Source organism: Stegastes partitus, unplaced genomic scaffold (genome assembly GCF_000690725.1).
Source record: "Stegastes partitus isolate 25-593 unplaced genomic scaffold, Stegastes_partitus-1.0.2 Scaffold398, whole genome shotgun sequence".
Lineage (NCBI taxonomy): Eukaryota > Metazoa > Chordata > Actinopteri > Pomacentridae > Stegastes > Stegastes partitus.
The window spans coordinates 321179-343440 of NW_007578129.1; the positions used below are offsets into that span (position 1 = coordinate 321179).

The following is a 22262-nucleotide window of genomic DNA, read 5'->3' on the forward strand; positions in this document are numbered from 1 at the left end:
AGGTCTAACATCAGCTTTGCTCTGAAAATTCTTCTATCAGTACAACACGGTCCCTCGCCCCCAGCAGGCAGCTGGGGGGGAATTCCTGTTCTGTGGCGCTCAATGAAAACCAGATGTAGACAAACGGGCTGAGCCTCATTCAACAGACAGACTGACGATGAACATCAGATTCATCCAGACTCCCCTTCATCTCCCACTGCAAGATTTAAACCTAAACCTCTCAATACACAGTGCTAAACAACAAGTTTTATTCAAAATATAACTCTGCAAATACATTTTTTGTTCCAGCCTTACAGACAGAAGGGTTTAAATTTGAGAGTTCAAAAAATATCCAATTGTCCTCACACAAAAAACTGAATCTCACTGGAGCAGGACATTACTTTAGTTTATTGTTTATTAATATTTTAATTTGATGTCCTCTGTTTTATCTAGTTTCAATTTAATCATTATATTTTAAAATGTATTTTTATTGTATGTATCATCATATCAAAAATCTATTTTATTGGTTTTTAATATTACTTTTCTCTCAAATTATATTACTGTTTTCATCTGAACCATTTTTTTTTTGTTACCAACCTGTACAAAACCTGGTATGTTTGATAGATAAGTAAAAGTTTAATTTATAAATAAAGAATATACTCTATTATTCATTTATAGAAAGTGAGAGGAGCAGAGTCACTCAAACTGGGATCTCATCATGTACCTAAAAACAACTCCTTTCTAGAGGAGCTGCTTTGGGGGTATGTCCATCTGATTTTACATTCATTTACTCAATGGTAATTAACTTGTATGTAAATAAACAAAAGGCTCTAAATGAAGACGACACTCGCACCACTGCATGTATAGGCAAAAATTATTGAATTGATTCATCTCAACAAACAAGATAACAAAGGAGTTAACTTCCTAACACATGACTATTTTAACATTTGTTTTATATTCTACATATAGTGGCATGCACCAAATCTCTGACTTGTAAAAGTAGTAAGGTTTTACAAAACATTGGTGTTGGAATTTATTTGAACAGCATTTAATGAACACGATGTGTACTTGAATGTAATAAAAATAGAAAAAGAACTTTCGACTTCACATATTTTTTAGCTTGGAAGATGTTAATATTTCTAAAACCTGCACTTGCATGATACAGATCTTAGTGTTGGTTAATAAGCTCCTTGTTTCACTGGTTTAAAAATAATAATAATAATAATAATAAAAAATAAACTGTCGTCACTGCTGTCCACACACCAGGGGGCGCTGCATAGAGCCCACTCTAAAATGCATTTATGATGTATTTCCGTGTTTCCACAGACTAGTTCTAGACATGTTTAGACACTGCCACAGTGTTTTCTCCTCAGAGGAACCTGAGCAGACTACAGACAAAGCAGCTCGGCTCTTTTTACTGGTCCTCACATGAATAATAAAAACGGTAGAAACCTGAGCGCTGCCCTCCTCTCACCCTCCCGACCCAGCCTTTCTGTCTCTATCTCCATCTCTGTCTGCTGTCTGACAGCTGCTGACCAACAGGCGGACCCCTCTCTCAGGCTGCAGAGGAAGACAAAAGACCCACAGCTCAGGCCAGCGACATACACACAAGTGGTTTTGAAAGACTGACTCTGCTAGCAGTCTGTCAGAAGCTGAACCACAACTCCACTCGCCCAGATATAATTACTGAGGATCTGCTGCTGCTCCTGGCTCCACACAACAGACCCACAAATAAAAACCAAGGCAAGTTTATCTGTACTGCACAAATCCAAAATGTCTTGCATAGGCCATTAGCCACCTGCCTATGATCCATTAGGACTGAGGTGAAGTTGTCTGTCAATAAGAGGAGTAAAGACATGAGCGTGCGAGTGAAGAAGAAATAATGAAGCTTCAAGATGCTGCTTTTTTTCCCCTCTCTCGTTAAATCAAAAGTTGGGGTTCTTGTTAAAAAAAAAAAAGAGAGAGAAATTTAAAAACAAACACGTTGACTGAGAAAAACAAGCCTAAATTAAAGCCGCAAGCGGCGATGGACGGGTCCTCGCCCTACGCTTGTTGGCCTTCGCGCACGTTGGGGTGTGGTGAAAACGTGCTCCGGCCGGGACTGTGATCCGGCGTGTCGAGTTTGGGGCAGATCGGAGCACGTGTGGCCTAGTTACGAGCCACTTCCTGTTTAGTGGCGAGCCGTGGCGGCGTGCGTGTTAGCTGTGGTGGAAACGCGCTCTGGCTAAATTTCAGGTGGGTACGACGTACCCCCTAGGAGGAGTTCGATTTTGAAAATGGCCAAAAATGACCATTTTTCAGCAAAAATGGCCCGGCATGCTTGCCGTTTTTCCAACATGGCGGATATCCTGTTGGGTTCACAGAAACATGCTAGGACTTTTCTGTGCGTCACGAGTTGTTACACATGTGTGGTGAATTTCGTAGTTGTAGGTGAAACATAGCCGCGATGGGGCTCTTTTGAAATATTGTAAGGGGTGCTGTTGAGCCGTGTTGCATTTTAGAACTTGGAGCAGTACGACTTGCTCTATATGCCTACCAAATTGCGTAGCTCTCGGCCAAACGTGCTTCCGACAGGACTCCGTTGAAATTTTCAAGGTGGCGGCTTTAATAAAGGATTGTGATTGTGACTGAGGCAGAGTCATCATCAACATCTAAAGGCTCATATCACCGCATTTGAGGTCAATACAGTCAACCGGCTAATAATAGCACATGAAAGTGTAAAACACGTTCTTTCCTACTGCCAGCAGGTGGCACAATGACTGTGAATTGATATTGGCATATGGGTTTCATCAGGGCAGGACTGTGATCAAGTATGTAAAGTTTGAGGCAGATTGGAGCATGTACAGGGTCATTAGACACGCTTCCTTTTTGATGGCGAATCATCACAATTCAGAGCGCCGCCACGGCAACGTCCTCAGACTTTTGCGGAGCATTTTAAGAACTTTTAATCACCAGGCCCTGTTGTATGTGCTGGCCAAATTTGAGGCGTGTAGGAGTTAACCCCTCGGAGGAGTTCGCTCTCGAAAATGACAAACATCACAAGAAATTGCACAGTTATTTCAAAATGGCGGACTTCCTGTTGCGTTTACGGTATGGGTCCAAGAGGCTTTCTTGTGTGTCCCGATGTGTTACATATGCCTACCAATTTTTGTAAAAGCCGGTTAAACGTCCTGCGGGGGCTAATGGATAAATTGATGCAGGAGGCGTTATAGAGCCATTTTGCCAAACAGGCACACACTGTCTGTCATGCTCCAATCTGCCTCAAACTTTACATACTTGATCACAGTCCTGCCCTAATGAAACCCATATGCCAACATCCATTCACAGTCATAGCGCCACCTGCTGGCAATAGGAAAGAACGTGTTTTACACTTTCATGTGCTATTATTAGCCGGTTGACCGTATTGACCTCAAATGTGGTGATATGAGCCTTCAGATGTTGATGATGACTCGTACCAAAAATTGTGAGTTTACGTCACACGGCGTGTCCGTGGCGGCCATCTGAACTTTGAAGCTTTGCCATGAAAGAGCAAATGCTGTCTCCCTGCCCTCTGCATGCTGCACTCTGCCTCAGTCACAATCACAATCTTTTGATTGTCATCATGCTTCTGTACACACAACGAAACTGCAGACAGAAGTCCCAACTTTACAAAGGCTGAGTGAGGTAGTGGGTCACCTGTGTAGTTAGTGTGCTCTGTGTGTGTGTGTGTGTGTGTGTGTGTGTGTGTGTATGTGTGTGTATGTGTCAGTGGGGGAGGGGTGATGGTAGGGGTGTCTGTGTCTGGAAGAGCCCTGAGAATGTGTGTGTGTGAGGAGGGGGGAGATAGCTGTCACAGCTCTCAGGTAGAAACTGTCCTTAGTCTTTCTGTTCTAGCCCCTCAGACTTTACATGTTGGATCAGAGTCCTGCACTGATGACATTCTCATGCCGTTATCCATCCACAGTCACAGGGCCACCTTCTGGAGACATGAAAGGATGCGATCTCCAATTGCATTGGCCTTTATTGGCCGGTTGAGCGTATTAACTTCATACGTGGTTAGGGTTACGGTTAGGTAACGCTCAGTGCGCATTTCTGCCACAACCCCGACGTGCGCCGCGTCCGACACGCGTGGAAGTGCGAGGGCCCATCCAATGCTGCTTGCAGCTTTAACTTTTTTTTGAGTTCAAAATGTTTTTGTTGCAGAAATAAAATTTCGTTTTCTCTGTAGCAGGTCATTGATTTCATAAATGCAACACACTATAGTTTTGGGGTTTTTTTTATACATAGCATAAAGGTAAAAACGATGCAGTGTTATCTTCATTTTAGATGTCAAAAGGGTTTTGCGGCTCCCGGTGTTTTTTTTCCCGTGGGAAACGGGTCCAAATGGCTCTTTGAGTGTTTAAAGTTGCCGACCCCTGGTGTAAAGAAATGAAAGAGGAACTCTGACCAAGCATGACTGCCATTTTAATGGACACACTGTTAACGATTATTGATGATTTCACTGCTGAAACAAAAGGATGTATACAGAAGGATTCTATATATATTCACATTCAAATAGAGGCCTCAAAGCTAATCGGACATTTCACCATAAAGCAGGGCATCGATCCTCAACATACAGCCAAGACAAGCACAGAGCATTTAAATGTGAGAACGTGGAATATCCTCAACTAGCTGAATCAAACAAGGCTGTACTGAAGGTCTCAGAATCCTATCAACTTTGGGCGCAATGAGTTAAAAACCTACATCTCCCACTGAGGTCTCTATGTTGATGTAAACGTGCTTGAAATAAAGCCATGGCAGTGCTATAAGTGGAAAGAACCAACACACCAGCTGATCATATGGATCAGAAACATCCATACAGCCATCCATCCATCCATCCATTATCTATACACCGCTTAATCCTCACGAGGGTCGCGGGGGTCTGGAGCCTATCCCAGCCGACTTAGGGCGAAGGCAGGGGACACCCCGGACAGGTCGCAAGTCCATCGCAGGGATCAGAAACAATGTAAAAAGTTATTGCAAAGCAACGCAGAAGTAACTTTTGCCATGACCTTTAGTTGGCTGCATATGAGCCTAGATCAACCCTGAGTTAAGTTGCTATAGGCCCAAACTGCTGAGGATGAGCATTCACACATTTATACCACTACTTCATGTCATTAGGTTTGTCTTCACTGTCCTGTAGTTTGTGCTTTGTACTCTCTCTGCCTGCACCTGTCTACAGGTATCCCTTCCTCTGTACCTGCACATTGACTGACCTCATCAGCCTGCCCTCTGTTCATAGACTGTGACTGATCACCTTTTATCTCTGAGTTCTCCTCTTGTCCCAGTCAGCCGAGGAAAATGACTGCCCTCGCGAAGCCTGGTTCTGTTGGAGGTTTCCTCCTGTTAAAAGATTTTTTCTTCTGCTCAAGGAGGAATTGTTGGGTTTCTCTCTAATGGTGTTGACCTGCCCTGAGATAATTCCATTATGTTTTGGAGTTTAAAAAAAAAAAAAAAAGATTGAATTAGAAATTATATTCTGGAAATGTGGTGAATTACATGTTTGTGGGCACATTTTTCATGTTCTGCCGATACAAATGGACTAAAAGACTGAATATGTTAGCAAATAAGGAAAGCTAGATAATTTAGCCTGCTGCTATTTTTTCATAATTACTACCAACCATTTTGAAACTGGCTCACCATAAGAATGTTACATTACATTTTCTGTTAGAACTACAAATAAAAAAATAATGAGGATGTAAAAAAAAAGAAAAAAACACACACTCCCTCATTGCAATACAGTATCTAGTATTTTCCTCCCAAATATTCATATGAATTCTGTATATACAGTCACAACTTTCTCACAACTGGAAGAAATAAACTGATTATTCTTAGCATTCGGAGACCAGCAGGGAATCTCAGAATTTTCTAAACCAGAATAATAAGACCAGTGGACCTAGAGCTACAGATTTGGTAGTTTTACCTGAAACTGTTTCTGGGTCTGGTCTGCCCCTCAAACAAGGGCGGTGTGAGTGCTTAGTGTGGTTTCAAATGACTTGCCTGAGGCCAGAGGAGGAAACAAGAGAGCTGTGATAATCATAGGACCCTGTCACTCCCTCCTCCTCCTCCTGTCACATCCTGCATTGAGATTTCAGATGCTCTCAGCATTCATGAGGTTTTTTCTCAAATTGTAGTTTTTGTCCTGAAACCAGCAGCAGCAGTAGTGGCAGCATTCACCCGTCTGCTGCAGAACACATACCGAACAGATTACTGAGGAGGAATGTAAGCTGAGGCTGCTGGGACATCCGACATGTCCACCCTGAAATACTACACCAACATTGCGATAGTGGTGGAGTTTGACAGCAAAATACTGCATCTGAATCTCGGTCTGAACCGACTTATCTGATAAGAATCCTTTCAAATCCTTTCTTAAACGATTTCAAGAAATTTGCTAGTAAGAGAAATATTAGAAATAAGTATTTGATGATACATAAAGTTCCCCCTTTGGTATGATCCATGGTGACAGATTCACAGTTTGGTACATCTTCAGTACTTCAGAGAATTTGTTTTTTAATCATTTATTTTCAACTTGACCGACTCATTTTTTCTTTTGCTGGGCGGCTATGCTTTTGCTTTAGAGGCTGAAGAAGCCAAAGGGAAAAATAACACTTGATTTATCATTATCAGAGTCTTGTACTACAAAGCAGGATTTGGTGTTAGCGAAGTAACTTCTGGTCTAACCCTGGGTTTTCAGGGCTTCAACAGTGGTTCTCCTCTTACTAGGGTACATCACCATGGTAACTTGTGCTGCACACCTAACCTGCTCTGGAACAGTGTATGTTCGAGTTTTTAACAGATCAACATGTACAAATGCACTACATATTGACGAATCAGTTCTCTTGGAAAATGGCATCATCATTCAGAGTTTGGTATGCGGATAGTGAGAGGGGAGGTAAGAGTATTTAAAAACACCTAAACTTGCTCCTTTCTTTGATGAATATAGATATGAGAGACATGGATTTTCAGAGGAAGCAACTCCAGTGTCTCTTACTTTTCTGCACTGACAGCAAGAAATTTCATAGCAAATTCACTGTTCTGAACGCCTTAGGCTGGCAATATAATTGTGACGCCAACTTACCAGTTTGAATTCTATTTTTAAATTTACATCCAAGCAAAAAAATTTATGAAAATGGCAAATTACAATTTCATTTAAATCCTCTAACACCATAATAATGAGCAGTAAACTTGATAAATTTTGCATTTACATAGCTTTTTTTGTGGACCGCTTTCCTTCCTGCTTTGGCTGTAGCAGTCTGTTCAGTCTGTATTATATTATTTAATTCCTTGGTTTAGGATTATAGTTTGTTCTTCTAGTAAAAAAATATGTGGCTGTAAACCTGTCCTGTTCCTTCACTTGTGCTGTTACCTTGCTGTGGTGGGGGGCTTGTGTGCTTCAATGACCTCCTTGAGCTATACCAGTGGCAGCTTTGCCCCAAGTAGGATCAACCAAGTCACGCAGGTTTCACGTTAAAGGTCAGACAAAAGCCGTTAAAAAGCCATAAACTGGTCCTCCAGGTTGGGGGTTAGGTGTGGTGCCAATGACACCTAAAACACCTACCACGTTACAGAAGCAACCTACACACGTGGACAAAATTGTTGGTAGCCCTGGTTAATGAAAGGAAAACCCACAATGATCACAGAAATAACTTGAATCTGACTAAAGTAATAATAAATTAAAAAATCTATGAAAATTAACCAATGAAAATCAGACATAGCTTTGAAACTGTGGTTCAACAGAATTATTTAAAAAAAATAAACTCATGAAACAGGCCTGGACAAAAATGATGGTACCCTTAACTTAATATTTTGTTGCACAATCTTTTGAGGCAATCACTGCAATCAAATGATTTCTGTAACTGTCAATGAGACTTCTGCAGCTCTCAGCAGGTATTTTGGCCCACTCCTCATGAGCCGACTGCTCCAGTTGTCTCAGGTTTGAAGGGTGCCTTCTCCAGACGGCATGTTTCAGCTCCTTCCACAGATGTTAAATAGGATTTAGATCAGGGCTCATAGAAGGCCACTTCAGAATAGTCCAGTGTTTTCCTCTGAGCCATTCTTGGGTGTTTTTAGCTGTGTGTTTTGGTTCATTACCCTGTTGTAAGACCCATGACCTGTGACTAGACCACGCTTTCTGACACTGGGCAGCACATTTCTCTCCAGAATACCATAATAGTCTTGAGATTTCATTGTACCCTGCACAGATTCAAGACACCCCCTTTGCCAGATGCAGCAAAGCAGCCCCAGAACATAACAGGGCCTCCTCCATGTTTCACAGTCAGGACAGTGTTCTTTTCTTGATGTGCTTCATTTTTGCGTCTGTGAACATAGATGATGTGCCTTGCCAAAAAGTTGCAGTTATGTCTCGTCTGTCCATAGGACATTCTCCCAGAGGCTTTGTGGCTTGTCAACATGCAGTTTGGCAAGTTCCAGTCTGGCTTTTTTTATGATTTGTTTTCAACAATGGTGTCCTCCTACTTTGTCTCCCATGAAGTCCACTTTGGCTCAAACAACGACAGATGGTGCGATCTGACACTGATGTACTTCAATTGGCCCGGGCTCAGGCTCAGACGTGCTAGAGTGAGCGTGACGCGACGCACAGGCCGCATTTGGCTACAAAGACCAGTTTCTGTGTTTAGGTTAGCGGTGACGGCTCCGTTTCCACGGTGGTGGGGATATTCGGAGATTCAGTTTGATATCCCGATTCCAGCACAGCGAACGAATAGCAGGCTATTTGGGTCCAGCCCTAGAGGACACACCTTGATTGAACATGTCCCTATGGTCACATTATTTTCAGTCTTTTCTACAGGTACCATCATTTTTCTCCAGGCCTGTTTCATGAGTTAATTCAACTAATTCTGTTAAACCACGGTTCAAAAACATTAAATTAAATTTATTTCTGTGACCGTAGTGGGTTTTTCTTTCATAACCGAGGGGCACCAACAATTTTGTCCACGTGTATATTACATGGTAACCTATAGTACCTACACGGAACCTGTCGTGGACTTGAGCTATCTCAATGGCAATATGACTACCTCTGATGAAAGCCTCGAAGCTGGAAGGCAGAGTTGTACAAGATTCTGCTTTGTAGGGCCGGTCCGAATAGCAATTTCTGATCTCCGGACATTCTGTCCCAATTAATGACGAATATCCCGAATATTCGGGAGTGCCGTGTGGTGGTGGCAGGTGAGTATTTCTGCCGATTGGGGGGGGGCGCTCAGGCTCTGACGGGCTGGAGTGGGAGTGACGCACAGGCCGCATTTGGCTACAAAGACCAGTTTCTGTGTTTAGGTTAGTGGTGACGGCTCCATTTCCACAGCGGCGGGGATATTCGGAGATCAACTTTGATATCCCGATTCCAGCACAGCAAACGAATAGTCAGCTATTCGGGTCCAGCCCTACCGCCTAGGCCAAAATTCAAGATCTGCATGGCACAGGAATGTGGAGTATCCTCACTATGTTTAAGAAATCATAAGCAGTGGAGGTCATTAGCCATCAATGAGGTGAAGTGGTATAGGTTGCACATTGTAGGCATTACTAAATGCCAACGGACAGGTTCTGGCTGCTGAGTGAGCAGCATTGGATCAGTCACTCTGCACTCTGGACACTAGGGGTGTAACAATACAGGTATTCGTACCAAACCATTCAGTACAGGCCCTTTAGGTTCGATACAGAGGTGTACCATGGTACGAAAATTTTAAGACTATTAAGAATGGCCAATATACAGAATTGTTTCAATTGCAAAACTTTAAATCTCATGGTGCCCACAGTTGCGGTGGACCTTCTCCAGCTTACAGCTGTGCAGTATTGCGGAGCTAAACACAAGTAGGAGGTTCCAGTGGACCACAGGATGTGACGGACTGTTTATTCTCCTGTCGGCAGCATCACAGGAGTGGGCTGAGCGGAGCTACTGATAAATAAGTTAATAACCATGTTGTGACATTAACAATGACTCAACATGTTTCCTGTTTCACTTTAACTCTCTTTGCCATGTGTCATGATGACTGACGTGTGCTTCGTTGTGTCGGTCATGCTTTTCATTTATGTTGCATTGCTAAAGTTGTACTAACGTAGTTTAAGTTACTCCCTGTCTGTTTATGTTGGCAATAACATCACTGTAAGTATGCCAACCTAGCATCGCACTAGCGTAACTGCAGAAATAACATAAGTGTACAAAATATTTGAGTACAGAAAGACTGTTCATTGCTCCATCAGCTTGTTATTAATGACATCAATGTGAATTCAAATGCTAAAGCTATGTTTTGATTATCCATTAATATAATAGTGTAGATAAAATTAATGCAGATGAAACACCTGTTTCAAGTAATTATGAATTGGAACTGATGAATTCAAAGCAGACAACAATGGGCTAGTGTCAGTAGATCTTTTGGAATGGCTGGAGCCTTGGGTGAATGAATGACAATAATGAAAACCACACACAGTCATGGTATATAAATGATTATATTGAAAGAATAGGAAATGTCACAGTGTGAATTTCAGATACCCAAAACAAATAAAATTAGACAACTTAAGTGCACACACTTGAAAAAAAAAAAAAAAAAGTTCTTTCTGTCCTTTACTGAAAGAAAAAAAATATCGTTGGGGCCCAGTGTGTGTATATCCATTCAATGAGGTCCAATGAGTCAGTATATAGATCAGTAATTTCAAACCAGTGTACAGTTCGTGTGGTTAATCCTTAGTTCAGGGACTGGATCACTCTATCTCACTCTCCCTCGGTCTAGGATCTCCAAGGTGGGTGGCTTGTCTTCCAGCTCACTGGAACTTCTGGTCCTGCTCTGTTCTGTCAAATTCCTCCCTTCACAAAAACCTGACCGTCGAAAAATCATGTACATGCATGTAATACATCCTCAGGCTGCCAATATCGTGTCTCACATTCAGCTGCGACCATATAGCAATGAAGCTAGCAGGAAAAGAGTGACAGTAACTAAGGGAAACGTCCGGAACAATGCCGAGCAGCCAGCCATCCTGATTGGCTTCAGTTAAGCTGATCCCGCCTCCTCAAAATACGGCAAGCCAAGACAATCAAAATTCCAACATTCAACCCATTTCTAAATACATCTGAACTAAATGATGAATACAGTTACCTAATAACATTCCACTATTTATCAATTCTTCCATATTCATAAATAAATATTCATTACACAGAACTTGCTGGAAATCACTATATGGTGGAAATGAGCTGCTTGGCGGAGGTCTACGCTCTCAGAGGGCTTCTCTAGTTACCCATGTTTTACAAACTCACCCCATTTATGAATAGCACACAAGCTCAAATTTGGCTGCATAATACTTCTTTCATTTATTTGAAAAATATTTATTTTTTATATTTATCGCTGAACTTGGTTGTTTGCAGTAGTGTCTTCCTTTTTTATACTGGAAAAGTAATTCAGTTATATTTACAGCAGACCAATAAGTTGAAATTGTTAATGCTGCACTTGTACTTTTATCTATTTCATTTTGTTTATTTGATATTGAGAACTATTTAGTAGTTTTTCTGCTACATTTGTATACATTGTAAATTTAATTAGATTTACTGAACTGCTAACAGCTTTTTGGTTTAATAAAATAAACAAATGTTTTGGAGTAAATTTGAGCAGGTGTTTTTTTTTTAATTTTTCCCTTAACTGAGAAGCAAACCGTGCCGTACTGAACCGTGACTTCCATACCCTACTGGACACGACATTCAGCACATCCATGGTGTGGCTCTTATAGTCTCAAAAAAGGTCAACAGCTTGCTGGAATGGGAACCATTAAGTGAGGCTGATCAGAGCATGTTCCAACGCCAAACACTGCAAGCTCTCTATCATACAGTGGTATGCACCATCAAATAAGCAGATGAAGACAAGGACAACTGATATAAAGAACTAAAGAGGCAGTCTCCAAAGTTCCTCAAGATGAAATGCTACTGATCATAGGTGACATGAATACTAAAGCACGGGCCAATAATACAGATTGTAGCAGAGCTATGGAAAGCACAGATGCTGTGTTATTAATCACAATGGTGAACTTCTAGTTGACTTCTACTTGGACAACAAATGTGTAACCAACGGCACTATCTTTCCCTACAAAAACATCCAGAAACTCCCTTGGAAGTCGCGTGATGGCTTCACTGTCAATCAGATTGACCACATCTTTATAGCTGTGGAACTATGAATTCACTTTCCTGCTCTGACTGAAGAATGAGATGGACAGGCTTTAAAAAGCAAGGGGATGCACTGACCAGATCTGAGAAACATCATTGAGCAGTGCAGCAAATGGAACACCCCTTTGGTCACCAACTTCATTGACTTCCAGAAAGCCTTTAACAGTCTGCATCATGACACCCGATTGGTGATCTTGTGATCATATGCAATTTCTCTAAAGACGAGGATGTTCTACGAGCAGTTTAAGTGCAGTGTTACAGTTGACAGGAATATGTCAGAACAGCTCCCAATGAAGTGTGGTGTACAATAGAGTTGCATCCTCTCTCTCATTCTCTTCCTGCTTTGACAGTGTCAAGTGGAAGTGACAGACCTAGATGCATCTCGCAGACTTTCTTCTCCCAACTTGAAGACCTAGACAATGCTGATGACCTAGGTGCTCTGTCCTTAATGCTACAGCATCTGCAGGGGAAAACACCTTCACCAAGCAAACAGGCTTAAACATTAGTGCCTCAAAAACACAAGTGATGTGCATTAATGCCATCCCAGATGCATCTATCTCGGCAAATGGTAATCCACTGGATTTTGTTGTGAACCTTACCTACTTTAGCAGTCCCTTGTCACCAGGGACAATGCAGCATAAAATAATATTAGAGAATGACTCGGGAAAGTACACAGTGAATTTGAAAGACTTCAGCCCATCTGGAAGTAAATACAGTATAGCCTAAGAACAAAGGTCAGATTATATAACAGCAATGTCAAATCTGTCCTTTTGTAAGGCTCAGAATACAGAGGTTTGGTAAAAGGTGATATGAACAAGATCATTGCCTTCTACAAGGGATCCCTTAGGAAGATCTGTCGCATCTTCTGGCCTGAAAAGATCTCAAATGAGGAACTGTACAGAAAGACCAGGAGCCAGAGTGTGGTGCTGGAAATCAGAATGGACAAGAATCATATACCCAAGACTGCTTCAAGATAGACTCCACTTGGCAAACACAAAGCAGGTCATCCCAAAACAACTACCCAAAAACAACTGCTAAAGCAGATGGGTCTGACATGGGGCAAGGCACAACACGCTACCAAAGACAGGCCCAGATGGAGGCAGATCGTCAATGCCTTATGTGCTACTAGGGACAAAAAGGAGACAAGACAGATAGATAAACCTGTTCATTTTTGCCACCACTCATTTGGTGTCAACATTGCCTCCTTTAATGTGAACATGCTCATATATAGATTTAAAAACTTTGGTTTGCATTAACAACTTGATAACCAGCCTTCTGTAACCTCTTACCTTGACAGTGATTGGTAGGCTTCGTGAAGCCAGATAAGAAAAACATATCCTGAATATGCGGAACTTACTGTACAGGCCCAGAACTAATTGTTCTGCTTCAGGTCAAAGAATCTCACAGGTCACAGAATGCAGCGGAACATTCTCAAGTCATCAAGACCTCCCTTAATATGTTGGAAGACATTGCTTGATATTCAAACTTAGGCCGTTGCGTTGTTGACTTTGGAACCCTAAATCAGTTCACCATGTTTGTTTACAAAAGTGTTGCGGAGTTATTACACATAACATCTGCTTTTTTTTCCCCCTGAGTGAGGCAAAACAGAAGACAGCAGGCTAAGGATGTCACGAGAACCGCTACTAGGATAGTGCTAATTTTTTAAAAGCATAAAAGTCCTTGTTTTTCTATGGTACTGCTGGTAGTAAAAACAGTGTATATGTTGGACAATAACCAAGACAACAACATGTGTAGGGTTGTTGTGATTATCTGGCATAATCAATGAGGTTGACACTTAAAATATGTCAACATCAAAATTTTGAACTGATGCATGGTTTTTACATTTTGTATCCTAAATTGTTTCAGCTCATTATGAAAAAAAATATCCTTATCATTACATGTGCATTGAGATCAGTTGCTTTTGACTCCAGTCAGTGGTCAGGTGCACTCAACACTACAGCTTTGTAAAATGGCAGCTGCAGCAGAATCCAACTCATTCCAAAGAGCCGGGATGCCCTGGCAGCTCAAATGGTACAATGTGTACACCACAAGTTAGGCCCTGTCTCAATATGCGTACTTGTCCGTACTTGCGTTCTTGCAGACTTGTGAAACGCCATCAGTAGGAGACCAAGTACTGTCCCAATTCTAAGTACGCATCTAACCAAGTATGGATGAAATGCCCGGATGTCTTCTCGCTCTGCCCACATTATCAAGTCTGCATCAGACCGGACTTGTGTGGACTTCAGACAGCCAAGTACCCCAGAAATGCATTTTGCGCCAACCAGGGGCAAAAGCTGAGGAGAAAACTTTCAACGGTAACAGGCTTTTTTGTAAATACTATTGTTATTGTGACACATACTGTAGTTTTATGATAATTTGAGGTGAGAAAGTAGTGGTATAAACGCCAAATATGTGGTCACTTTATCAAGATAAAGCAAAATTTTGCTGATGTGAGGGTCCCAGTTTGACAGCTGTGTCAGCGCTCACAGTAGCCACCGAGACCTGCTTGATGTCTGCAAGACTTTCTGAAGTCTGCCGCTGGTTCTGGTGGTTCCATAGCGGTTAAACAGGGATATACGTAGTTTAGCGGTCACTCGTTGTCCTCACAGTGTAATTTCTTTATTGCTCACAATCGATTTAAAAGAAGTTAAAGTTAATGTTGAAACTTCATATTTTTATTTAGTGTTGGACTCGATCGCTGCCTCAGTACGTCTGAATTATTTTCTTGCTTTCATGACCTGTAGTACAGCCTTGTTCTATTACTATGACTGTGAATTAAAAACAACATTTAAGCAATGTTTTAGTGGAGGGTCAGCTGGATGAACGTCCTTCCTGATTGCTGGGAGACTCCCCAGAACATGGGCAGCTCCATCCTGGACCTTCTGACGGAGCATCTTCAGCAGTATGAGGCCGTTTCCAGCTACACTGAAGAACATTAGGAGGAGGAGAGTCACGACATTTTTCATCTGTGATATGTTTGTTGAGAGACTTTTGTCCTGTTATAAAATAAAAGCTTATAAAAATTACACTGTTTATTAATTGTTTTATTTATTATATATAGTTCTTGTCTATTTAAGTATTTTTGTAATTAAAAATTTTCAACTGTAGTCCAAAGATGATGGGTCTGATATGAAGTGCTGAAGCCACAATTACATTTTCCTCCAACATCGGACCTGTTGATCAGACACTGCTGTCAACAAATTAACGGCTTCAATAAAGATTGTATAACGACCTTAGAAACCTCAACATGCATACATATTTTATCAAAACGTAATTCAGCAGAGCTGTGTTGTTGGATTTCATTTAAGTTGTTTTTCACGGTAAAGATAATCAGAGTAGATGAGCCGAGGTGGTGACGTCATCGAGTACGCTGCTGTCCCAATTGCACATAAACGGCGATGCGTTCTCCAGTATTCCCTAGTCCGTACTCGTGAGTACAGACTAGGAAGTATGGACTTGCGTACTTGAGTACTGAGACACAGCTATTGAGTCCTCACTGCAATGAACCTGGGTTAGCTTCCAGTCAAAACACTTTGCATATCATTCCCTCTCTCTCATCTGTTTTCCTGTCCCGCTTCTTGTCCCTTTCTGATAAAGACAAAAAAGCCCCCAAAAAAAGAGTGTGACAGTAGGATACCACAGCAGCACTTGCACAATGCACCTTAAGTGAAAACACACAGGATTATTCTGAAAGACAAACTGCCAGAAAAGCAACACCATCCTTGGTCTTATCCATTCAGAAGTAGGAAGAGCTTTAAAATATTTTGTCCTTGTAACTGCTAAATACACTCAAAGTTCAAACATTTCATGAACTTACAGAAAATGGAAATATTAGGATTTTTTTGGAGGAAACTTAATCATTCAGATTAACTGACTAGTTGTTTAAATAATCAATAGAAGAATTAATGTAAAAACAACCTTTAATTGCAGCCCCAAATCCAGTACCTTACCTCAAACATTTAAAAAAAAAAAAAAAAGTTATTTTCACAAGTTTGCCACTGCCTTTAAAATATAATGTTGCAAGCCTTTCAAATGTCAGAGGACATGTGCCATACTCTTTTCTGTCAAATCTGATCACTTTAGATTTGCTGTGGAATGTGACTAAAATTTACTACTTCACAGTTTCAAAGTTTAGCTTTCACGCTTACACCTGCAACCAAACTGATGCACATGAACACAATCTCTGTAACCAAAAAATATGCCAAGAGATGGGCCACCACTGTGTCAAAAACTCTGACAAATGTTTTTGGTCACACTTTAGAATTTAAAAAGGTCAAAAATCCAACGTATTGACGTCCAAAATTCAAAACACTTGTCTTCACACTGATTACCTCGTCCAACGTGTCCACCTGCAAAGATTTGTAAAAGGGGATGTTTCTATAAGATCATTTACTCACTCATATCACAGCCTCCTCACAGTTTACATCTGGCAGGCCAAGGTCAGGAAGCTGAATCTGTTCGCTCAGTTTTGTTTTTTGTTTGTTTTTACATACATATCTCTAACCCATTATCCATGAAGCACAGTTAGTCAGTGTGATGCTTTTTAGCAGTTGCCTCAAATCTCTGACAGCGAAGTCCTTGAACTCATTACAGAGTTTTTAAAAAGGGCCTTCACCTTCAAACATCCAGCCACAAATCTTTGACCAAAAAATACATACTACATCAACTTAAAAGATGACGAAACCCAGGGTGATGGGTCCTATCACTGCAGCGTGTCAATGCTGATTTTCAAAGAACTGAAACTAAAGATCTGATGAGTACTTTGGCCAGCAGGAATGAACTGTGCTCAGGCTTTGTGCCAAGCAGGCTGAACTATGTAAAAGCAGCGGCACAAACCTTTAAAAGTGTATTAAGCATGTTGTTGTTGATTAATCTGATTATTCACAGACTTGTTGTGGAATGTGACTAAAAGACTAAAAACTGCTAGAGTTTGGGCTTTCAGCAGACACAAACAACTGAGCAACCTCCATACTAATTACTGGGAAAAGGTCTGAATTGTTCCCAGATGGCAACATCTCCATCCTGTCAGACACACTCAATGATGGTCACAGCAGCAAACAAAGCAACAAACCAGTCTGAGAGAGGAAATGGGTGAGGAGGAGGAAGAGGAGGAAGCAGAGGTGCCTACCTTAGTACCAACTGTTATATCGTGGTGGACACTGCTGTGAAAAAAAGAAAGCGTGTTAGAAGCAGCAGGGAGAAGAACTCAAAAACAACAGCAAAAAACAGAAGAAAAAAATAATGAAGATAAAGAGATGTTGTATGAGGAGATGGAGGGAGAAGCCAAGAGAAACCCAGCAGAGAAAGGAAACCACAGATGACTATAGGGCTTCAGCATGTTTATAACAAAGCAGGGCCGCAGCTAACAAGACTGGTTTAACTAGCAAGAGTTTGTGGAGGCTCCTGTGATGCGTTTTGATGCAAATGAAGAAAACAATCAATGACGATTGAAAGTCATAATGAGGGCAGTTCAATATTTGTCCAATACCCTAAGCAGCTGTGCAGCATCTGTTTGATGTAGCATCAAACCATCGTCATGTCACTACTGTAGTAGGACTGCCTTTCTTACTCTCATTTGGTCATCAGCTCCAGCTGCCATTATTCAGGTATGTTTGACTGGCAAAGCTCACATGTGGGGAAAACTTGAAGGAAACAACATCTTGTTATTTATCATTGCTAGCACTGTTGTCATTTGAGAGACATTTATCAAATCATGTAATTCAATATATTGTCCTCCCCTGGTATCAGACAGAAAAGTCCACAATCAGTGGGGCTCCAAAGTCCAAACTTCAAAGGAATCATTAGGAAAGCTACATTGGAATTCTAGTAATTGGTTCCTCATCAATTTTTTTCTGACATTAGGTTAGAAACAGTGTACTGCAAGCACCTACCACATATTCACCGCTATCCGTCTGTGCCATTAGTCAGGTGAGTGGACTGCAGGTATGTCTCGGTGTCTTCTTTAGCATTTGTCTCAATACATCATGAGTCTGGCATTATTTCAACTGAACCTACTCAGCTGTTGGCAAGTTGCTGCATTGGCAAGTGAACAGAACCAATTATTTCAATGTCTTGCAACAACTATCTTAATTTTACAAAGACTGAACAAGGACAGGATTGGACTGCTATCATTACTTTAGAGTCATCCAAGTAAACACAATACACACCAGAACAGACACCATAGCTGCTATGGTCCCGATTAATCTACTTTATCTCTGTGCTTTTGCTGCTAACATTTATTAGTGGTAATTAGTGTTTAAATATGAAGAATACATTAGGTCGCTGCAGTAACATTACATGCACCAGGACTTGCACAAGAAGCCTACTAGTTACCACCATCTTTAAAGAAGATGTGTAGTTGGACTGTGGTTGTGTAACCTCACTGGTTAAAAAACATAGTAACTACAGTATATTTGTGCATATAACGATTAAATGTTTGTTGACCTTGACAGAGATGTGCAGTGGGGTACTACTGAGATCTTTTACATAAATAAAAGTACCAATACCACGCTGTGACTGACCTGCACTGAAAACGATATCTCAAGTAAGGTTTGTAAGTATAATCAGAAAAATGTATTATATTATTAGAAGTAAAACTACTCAGTGCAGAAATGGCCGTCTGTGACTGGTATACTTTAATACAGTATAAAATCAAATTATAAATTCAATAGATTAAATTATTATGCATGTAAAAGCAGGATTTTACTCTAGTAGTAACCCTCAGTATCAAGAATCTTAAAATACAGACAAATATTTCCGCCAACTATGAGATTGGCTGTACACTTTGCTGCTCTTGCATATTGTCATAGACCATGTATATGAATATGTACTGAAATGTCTGACAATAGTAGTTACACACCATCTGATATTTAAATCAGTGATCAAGATCAAGCTTGTGACTCTGACAACAACAAAGCCAGTGATCAGCAGGAAGCAGATTGCTAGTAAACATGTTTAAAAGTCTGAATAATGCATTTGTGATGTGGCTGTGAGCTACCACACTGGACATTTACTAAACTTCTCTTCTACACAATTAAGTCTGGTTAGATAAAAAACTGATGACCCATGCAAGAATTTGACCACTAGTCTACTTCTGTCTGTTAAGACACAGCTAAAGGTTAACTTCCACTTTGCTCTCCGTTTCAAGTATTATCATACATCAACACCAGTCAGCACACAAACAACACCTACCAACAAACTGGTGCACCTGGACATGATCTCTGGAACCAAAATTATACCAACAGATGGACCACAGCTGCGTCAAAAGCTTTCATTATTGTTTTTCTCACATTGAAGACTTTAAATTTAAAATTTTGACTTGCAAAAGCCAAAATCATGTTTCCAAGCTAATTATTTAGTCCAAATGATTCCCCACACAGACCTCTAACTATATTTTCTATAAATAATGAAGTAATTTACTCAAGTAGAAATTGTAACATACATTCAAAATTATACTTACAGTTTGGAACCATTGCTAAAGGTGTCCCTAAAGGATCAACATTTAAGGTGTGGTGGTACACAAAACTTTTTGGTACAGCAGAGAAAACTAAAGAAAACCATAAAAAGATATTTGTCACGTTTTCAAAAATAACAGGGTCTCATTGGCTTTAATCTTGATCATCACAGTTCAAATGCTGCATATTGTCAACAAATGTATATCAATATATATATTCCCTTCTGGGATAAATAAAGTATTTTTCATTTCATTTTTCATTTCACTTCAAATAGTGCAATGCTAGATGACTGATTGACTTATGCAGTGTGATTTACGATATCGTTCAACGTCTGACTAACTGCACTAGCTTCCCTGACAAACTTGACACAACTGTTAGAGTGTTGGTGTGCTCCCAAAACCTTCCAGGTGGAAGCTGTGCTCTACAGGTTCTGTTGTGGGAGGCAGGTACAACGTAAATTGATTTCTGACAGTAATTGGCTGAACCTTGTCCTCCTTTAGCTCTCAGTATATATATATATATATATAACATACACATGTGGTCACTGCAACAGAGAAGAAACAACAACATTAAACTATGAAACTGCTAAATGTGGGCAAAGTTGATTACAAGCAGCAAACAAATGTCCAACAACACGAAGACAAAGCACCACTTCTCGAGTATGCTAGAAGTTAAAAGACCAAGTATTTCAGCTCATTGCAGGGAGGCATACGACTGGCTCCTTTTAAAGCTAAGTAACTATTCATTCATTATTTAATCATATATTATCAGAACATTTAATTTATATATTTATATATATATAGTATTTTCTCTACATTCATTTAGGAATGGCGGGCAGCTGTGTACAGCAGCCTGACGGGAATCAGTAGAAGAAGAAGCCGTTGCTTGGAAGGAAACAGTCCGACGGGAATGGAAGTGGACGGGACGCACAGGCAGTACCTGGCTGCTAACGCCAGTTTAAGATAGGTCACAGTTCTGCTTCTACCATTGCCGGCGGTAAATATTCAGATATCAGAATTGCTATCTGGATACCACGACCAACGAGTCGAGAGGGAGACACACTGTGACCAGCCCGTATCCAGGAGAGCTTCAAGGTGAAGTCACCAAGTCAGTAACACGACATCTGGAAAACAGACAGCCCAACCTCTACAATGACATGAAACAGTTTTGTAAATAATATAAATAGTGTATTACTACACATACGTTCGGTTGCACCAACAAAATAGTGCTTATTTCATTAAAAAAAAAATCTCCGCTAGCATTAAGCTGAAGCTAACGCTAGCTGAAGCTAACGCTAGCTAAAGCTAACGGCTAGCTACAGCTAACGGCTTGCTGCTGTAGCCGTGTATATATATACTGACATCCATCGCGGCTCTTTTAGCGTGTTTTCCTCCCTTCCCTTCCTCCTTCCTTTACTCTGTGGTATTAAAATTGGTATCGAGTAACGAGTTTTTTTTTCCCAGTATCGAAATAGAGTTAAAAATTTTAGTATCATGACAACCCTAATATATACACTATATATATATATATATATATATAGTGTATGAACTCTATGCTTACAGGAAGGGCACTGTGTGCTGGTCCCAACGTATGACAAAAGATTTAGTATTTGGAAAAAAAAATACAAATCTGTAAAGTCTGAGTCTTCATCAGGCAAATGACAAACATGATGAAGCTAGATGTTCTGAAATATTCAAGGGCATATTTGTGTGCCTTCAACAGCTGTTTTTGCTCAGACTTACACTTTTGTGGTGGCATCTTGTGTCATAATGTTACACTTTACATTTTTAGGGTCCAAGGACCCTATTGTTCCTGTAGTGTTTCTTTCCTTCTTTCCTTCTTTCCTTCTTCTTCTTCTTATTCGCCTGATCAACACGAAACCCTTAATTTGACCCCCTAAACACGCTCAAAAACTCCCCAAAATTGGCATACACGTCCGAATCGGCGAAAAATTTGATAAAATGAAAAAAACAAACACGAAAAGCTCTGTAGCGCCACCTAGTTACAAAAAAACACTAAAACGGCCCTAGCGCCCAGTAGGAATGTTGTACAGAGATCAAACCAACATCAAAACGTCTCAATGAGACCAACAAATCTCGCGCTGACACCCCTGACCTATCTCAAACAGGAAGTCCACAATTTGCCTTTCAAAGTAAAAAACATCTTTAGGGAAAAACTTATTTTGTCTGACACCGTAAATCATATCAGCTTGAAACTCGAACAGGAGACAGAGAAGGCCTTGATGTACAATAGTTCTGAAGGGATTTCGCGTTTCTCAAACGGTTTCCGAATGGCGCGCCGTTAAATTTGATGAGCTGTCTATGGCACATGTGCAGACATGCTGTGACATTTACTCATCTACACAAAAAACTAAAGGTCCTACAGCTTTAAAAATGACACTGAGGGCTTCCTAACAAGAATTCCCACAAAAATATGTTGTTTTTACACATATTTGGTGAAAACTGTGGCAGTATGGGAGAGAGAAAGCACCACCTAGTTACAGAAAAACAAACTAGAACGGCCCTAGCGCCCAGTAGGAATGTCATACAGAGATCAAAACAACACCAAAACGTTCGTCTCAATGAGACCCACAAATCTCGCACTGACACCCCTGACCTATCTCAAACAGGAAGTCGACAATTTGCCTTTCAAAG

The 22262-nt window shown here is 40.7% G+C and overlaps 1 protein-coding gene across 4 annotated transcripts in view; it reads right to left on the reverse strand.

Annotated features, from left to right (window-relative positions):
- LOC103359811 (polypyrimidine tract-binding protein 1-like) overlaps nt 1-22262 on the reverse strand; it is a 48145-nt gene that overhangs the window by 22683 nt on the left and 3200 nt on the right. Inside the window, exon 2 of one of the 4 annotated variants that reach the window (XM_008285346.1) lies at nt 17283-17316. The exons of 2 other annotated variants lie outside the window; for them this stretch is intronic. In XM_008285346.1, the coding sequence (XP_008283568.1) occupies nt 17283-17316 (34 nt within the window). The remainder of the gene's footprint in view (nt 1-17282; nt 17317-22262) is intronic. One more of the 4 variants, XM_008285347.1, reaches the window with a different exon arrangement.